A 6,000-nucleotide genomic window follows, 5' to 3' on the forward strand; every position below is an offset into this window, starting at 1 on the left:
TGGTAGTATTTGAGTAGAGTATCAAACAAACATGGAGCCAGAATTCGCTTGCTGGATTCACTTGGCAAGAAAAACATGTCTATACTTAGAACTTCGAAGATATTCATAATTTGACACTTAGGGTGTGTTTTTCTAAATCCTACCCTGGCATATTCGATGAGGTCTTTCAGTAACACGCACCAAGGCAGGCTACTGTTGAAAGGCAGTGGGTTGTAAATGAGATTTTCTGCAAGTATCAGCTATCTGTGGTTGGTGGTGAAAACAACTCAGGGTGAGTTAGGTTTTCAAGAAAGAGGAGAGATGCAGGAGAAAGAGGAGATGCAACAGGGAGGAGGGAAATATAAAAGAAAGGATTTGCTGACATTTGAACATAGAAAATGAAGAGAAGAATGGCTGTGCTTGGAAGAAAGTGGGTTTCCATGCAAGGGTTTCCATGTCTGTGTTCACAGAATTTGAGATGCACAGCTGATTCACTGCATATTATACAACCTCAGGCAAAGAATACAAAGCCTTGCTGGGTGTTGGTGGCGCACGCCTTTAATCCCAGCACACGGGAGGCAGAGGCAGGCAGATCTCAGTGAGTTCAAGGCCAGCCTGGTCTACAAAGCGGGTTCTGGGACAGCCAGGGTTGTTATAGAGAGAAACCCTGTCTCAAAAAACAAAAGATCAAACAAACAAAATAGGCCTTCTTTAGCTGAAACTTTACTGTGCATCAAATGGCAAAAGCTTGGGGTGTTTTGAGAATATAATCAGCACTGCCTGTACTCCAGGAAAGTTCAGCTACTCCACTTGCTCTCAGCCATGCTCTTATCTCCGTGTTTCATACCTGATGTCCACAGCCACATATTTTTTTTATAGTCTGCAGGATACACTTCAGAAAACACCATCAAAGCAGCTAACCAGATAAAGCCACCTGAGCAAACAGACACAGATCCTTCATGCAAGGGAAAGGACCCCAAACCCAGCCAAAGCCCAGAAGGCAACGCTGGGCAAAGCTTTCCAGTGATGCCAGTGATCTACAAACCAGCAGTCATTCCCAAGTAGCGATGTCCATTGTAAGAACTCTCCGTTCACACAGCGGAGTTTTAATGTGGAATACAGCAGAAGTAAGCAGAGATGTTGAAGACAGGACAAGTCCATACAACAGGCCCCTAACCAAGCACTTCCCAGTGGTTTCCTCCTAAGTCAAGTTTGTTGAGGCTCCCCTCTGTAAACGAGAAGCCCCCCATACTCTCTCCCTGCTAAGTACCAGATAGTTGTTAAACAGAGTGTCAGGCCATTAATTATCAATTGGTTGCAGTGAATTTGAAGAGTAGACTCTTTGTCTACCTTCCCAGGCACAGACAACATGCACTCTGTTCACACAAGCACATGCATAATTAATGAGGAAGAGGGGAAGACAGGGGGGGGAGAAAGGGGAGTGACAGAGCTGGAGACTCCATCTAGGTATTCCATTAAAGTCGCCTACATTAAAATGTCCCTTTCAATTAATAGAAACGTCCCCTCTTTGCCAATAGTCAGCCATCCTTGAATTTCTGAGACTTATTTATTTATCCATCCAGAGGGCTGCGCCTGGGCATTGTGTTTAGAGACGAAACCACAGTAGATCCTCAAGGCCACTAAAAGTCCCCCAATAAAAATCCTGCCATAGGACTGTGAAGGATTGGGCCGCGGGGCGGGGGGGGGGGTGGGGTGGAGGAGGCGTATAGTAGGGCATCCAGCTCTGCAATTCCATCTTTAGCACAGCTCGAATCCATTCAGAAACTAGCCACTCGGAAACCCAAGCCTGAGGTTTCCCCGAAGCAACCTGCTGTGAGCCCAGCAAAGCCACACCTTTTAAATCTAGGGGCTTCACCCCTCCTATATCTCCTGCTCCAGTACCTGTGGGCTTTGGGTGACCGTTTATCAGGCAAAAAGGATTTTTTCCCCCCAGCTGCTGTTAGAGGAGAATTACAAACCAGACTGGAAAGAGTAAAGTTAGGAGTTAGTAGGAGAAGTCAAGTTAGCCGCCATTTAGTTCCCCACCCTTCCCCCCACCCGCCCCGCCACACGGCAAGGGAAGGAAGCCCAAAGCCTAAGTAACCTAGGGGAGCCGACTCCCCGTCAGAGTGAGGAGAATCTAGCTCTCTAGAAGTTATTTCTCAACAGCCCGAGGGGGTGGGTGGAGCAGGGACCGCAAGGCAAGCAGGAGTTACCTGGTTGATGGAAAAGACCACTAGCCTAGGTATGAGCACTTGAAGGGTGACTTGCAACAGCGATGTGCTCAGGCCCGCGAGGATGGCCCAGGTGAGCGGCAGGGGGAGCATGCTGTAGGTGGCGAAGAGTGTAAAGAGCACATAGCCTATGCCGTCTCCCAGAAGCCCATAGCCCAGGCCCGCTGCCAGAATCTGGGTGGTCATAGCTACCCAGGTGACCACTCCGCTGTATTGCAGGTAGGTGTGCGAGGTGGTTTCCTTCCTGACCACCACCAGGGCGCAGATCACCACCTCGATGCCGGTGAAGAAGCCCAGCAGGATGCCCTTGAGTGGGTCCATGGGGGCCGAGGCCAGGCTCAAGTGGAGGACCAAGAGGGTGAGTTTGGTTAGTACGTCCAGCACGTTCATAACTACCTCGGATTTGCGCCTCTGGCCCAGGAAATAGCGTTGGTAGAGGCGCTCCAGATCCCGGGACTTGAAGGAGTTGCGTAGGGTAGGGAAAATGACCCCTCGATAGCTGTAGCCCCCATTGAGGAAGAAATCCGAGTTACTCGGGGCACAGTCAAGGTGCAGGAAGCCCAGGTCGCCCCCGCCCCCGCTGCCACTGGCACTGCCGCTCCCGCTGCGTTCCGGGAAGACTTTGGTGCCTCCTGTGTTGTGCGCTCGCTCTCCTGGGCCCAGGGAATAGAGGGGCAGCGCCGAGTCGCCAGACAGCTGCGGCGCGTGGTGGTTGGGTCCGCTGCCCGCAGGGTTCGAGGCTTTGCGGGAGCCCCCGCCGCCACCGCCCCGGTGCCCATGGATGAAGCGCTGCTCGGTGATGTGTCGCACCGCCGTCTGCCACAGCAGCCGCTGTGGCCGGGAGCCGCTCCCGCCGTCGCCGGCCGGGGGCGTCGGGTGGATGGTGTAGAGTTCCTCGCTGCCACTCAGGCAGTGCACGTCCGAGAGCTCCATGGCTCGGGTCCGCAGGGAGGGAGGCTCAGAAACTGGTGGTGGCAGTTGGGGGGTGGGGGAGGACGCTCCTAAAGATGCGAAGGCCCGCTTGTCAGTGATCCCCTCTTCCCTAGGCTGCTCGATTGCAGGAGCCCTGAGCAGGGCCCCCACAGGTCAGGTCATAGTGCTCCCGGGAGCGAGGGACTCCTGGTAGATGGCAGCGGACCCTGGAGTCCTGACGAGCCACCTTCCCGCCAATCAGCACAGCTTGGATATGCAGTGACAGCGGTGGCTGTTTGTCTGCGAAATTCTCGGCGCTCTGAGCCACTCAGTCCCCTTTCTGCGCTCAAGCTCCTTGGCCGGTTTTAGGCTCAGCGTCTTGGCGCAGTCTTCGCTGTCCAAGAGGCGGCAGCGCTTCTGCTGCTCGTCGGGCGGGTCCTGGCTGCGGCACTGGGCTCTGGACGCCTACGTCTCGGCGGCTACAGAAGGGCTGGCCAAGGGTGACCGATAGCTAGGGTGGGTGCTAAGTTAGTAGCTGTGGCTGTAATCATCGCCCTTCGGATAACTCCATTGCACCGGCATGGGGAGCCGGGGCGGAGCTGGAGGCGGGCTCAATGAAGCAGGAGGTGTGGGTGATGGTGAGGTGGCTGGGAGCCCCGCGGGAGGGCAGGAGAGAGGTGGTAGCCTTCAGCGCTAACAAGTCACCAGTTAATTTGGAGATGTGCTGGAGCTCTCTCTCCGGTTCTTTCTTGGTTGTCTCCACTTGCAGAGCCAATACTGACAGCAGCGCGGGTTCTGGACCGATGCATTCCTCAAGGAGGACGGTGGCGGGGCGCTAGCCCCAGGGTCCCAGCCGCCTCCGCTACAGGACAAGGTCACCGCTGCTAACGGCGATTCTGAGGGCTCACAGCACACAATTCCCATCCCCTTCACTTCGCTCTTGGGAGTCCATTGGGCCTGCCCGGACCTAGGGGGTTGTGGAGAAAGAACGCATGGGAAGAGCTGCAAAGCCAACAGCTGAGTCGGAGGAGAAGCCACTGGCGCCGATTCCTGAACCCGAGAACGGAGTCTTGGCGGGTGAGGCGGCAGGCAAAAGATTTGGGCGAGATGAGAGGCTCCAGGCCGACTGGAAGTCGATGAAACGCCTCCGGATCCAGGGAAGCGCGGTGCCGCTTCGGCTGTCTGAACCACGTAGCGGGACCGGAGCCTGGGAAGAATTTGGAGACCTGTCAGAGCAGTCAGACACCCGCGGCGACTTAAACCCGCCCCCACTCCAAACCACGCCCCCGGAACCCGGAATGGGGAGGGGATGAGAGATGTGGGGGCTGGGACGCGGCGGCGCCCAGATCCGCACAGGATGATGCCCCAGGTTTTGAAGGCCTGCAGCAGTGATCGGCGAGCGAGCGAGCGAGCGAGCGAACGCGGGCGACAGCCCCGGGCCTGGCTGCGCGCTGCGGTGAGCGCTCCAGCTGGCCGCTCCTGCTGCTGGTTCCTCCGCGGTTCTTTTTTAAGCACTGGCTCCGGTCCTTGGCAGGTGCACAGCCAGGATCGTAGGCCGCTTTGCCCACGAACTCCTAGAGACCAGAGACATGCAGTAGAGGGGCTCATTTCCGCTCCCCCCACTCCATTCGAGAGAGAGATGTGGTATGTGTGTGCCAGCTTGTGTGTGTGTGTGTGTGTGTGTGTGTGTGTGTGTGTGTGTGTTTAACGCCAACTTTCAGGTTAAAACCAAAATGCTCCCAAGCTACCTCGCTCTAGTCTCTACTCCGCTGGTCTGGAGGGAAGGGGCACAGGGCATGAAGATGGGGGCGTGGTCTGCACGTTTGGGACACTAAATTTGCCAGGGCTTACAGGAGAGGTGCGAAGGAGGACCGCTAGAAAGGCATTTCCATTGACCCCCTGCAGGGCAGGATTCCTGCTGCCCAGGAACCCTGAGGGTCGCAGACAAAACCCAAGTTGTCCTGCAGGAGTCTCTGCCTGCACCAGCACCCAGCCCAGCGGGTCCTTGGGTACCAGCAGTGCAGCAGGGACCGGGTAGCAGTGACAGTCTGGAACCCGGCTGCAGGTGGTGGATCTCGGTGGCCATCCATCACCTCTGCCAGCGCGACTGCAGCTGCAGCCAATAAAGCCCGGGTCCTGAACACAGTCAGCTGATGGCTAATGACGTCAGGCCTTGGGCGCTTTCGCACTCCCCCCCACCTCCTGTGGCGTCCCATGAAAGCCTAAATGACCTGGCCAAGCCATCCCCTAGTCACCGTTCCCCCACGGGAGATGGCATCTTGCCTTCTTCTCTTGGAGACAAACTCCCAGCTCCTTTCTGTCCCAAACAAAAACAGCTTTTCCTGCAGTGTCAGAGCGCCGTCCTCCCAACCCCCAAAAACCATTCCCAGGGTTATTTGTAGCGGCTGTGCTCCAGAAACCTGAGTGTTTTGACTCTCCTTTCCAAGCCTTGCGGGTCACCTGCCTTGCATAGAGCATTCAGAAAGAACAATGGCAAAAGTCCTCTAAGGCACTCCGGTCCCCAAGTCCCACATTTCTGGAATTTGGTGCACTAACTGGAAAAGATTGCTCAAGAGAGAACTCAAACGTTGAATTTTAAGTAGAAAGGAAACTGATTCTGTTTTAAGTTCAGCTTGTGGGTATGTTAACTGGAAGGATCTCCCAGAGTGGCTCCTTGACTCTGGGGAACTAGAAGTTAAGGGGAAAACATCTCAGAAAATGGGCTTGTTATCTAGACCTTAATGAAACCAATGCCGACATCAGTAGGGACAGCATGCTTCTCCTATTCAGATTCCTGGACTCAGGCTTCCCTGGACCTTCTGGAATGCTGGGATGGGTAGTCTTTCGATTTGAAGGAGGGGGATGGGGAGGGAAT

The 6,000-nt window shown here is 55.2% G+C and overlaps 1 protein-coding gene across 4 annotated transcripts in view; it reads right to left on the bottom strand.

The window, feature by feature from the left end:
• Adcy8 (adenylate cyclase 8) overlaps positions 1–4,337 on the bottom strand; it is a 203,587-nt gene extending 199,250 nt beyond the window's left edge. For 2 of the 4 annotated variants that reach the window (XM_013119532.3, XM_013119531.3), the window contains exon 1: positions 2,196–4,323. In XM_013119532.3, the coding sequence (XP_012974986.1) occupies positions 2,196–3,146 (951 nt within the window). In that variant the 5' untranslated portion in view covers positions 3,147–4,323. Of the gene's footprint in view, positions 1–2,195 lie in introns of all 4 variants that reach the window. The other 2 variants (XM_005078687.4, XM_040730353.1) reach the window with 2 other exon arrangements.
• Positions 4,338–6,000: the final 1,663 nt, after the last annotated feature.

This window comes from Mesocricetus auratus, unplaced genomic scaffold (genome assembly GCF_017639785.1).
Source record: "Mesocricetus auratus isolate SY011 unplaced genomic scaffold, BCM_Maur_2.0 Super-Scaffold_100023, whole genome shotgun sequence".
NCBI classification, from domain to species: Eukaryota; Metazoa; Chordata; class Mammalia; order Rodentia; family Cricetidae; genus Mesocricetus; species Mesocricetus auratus.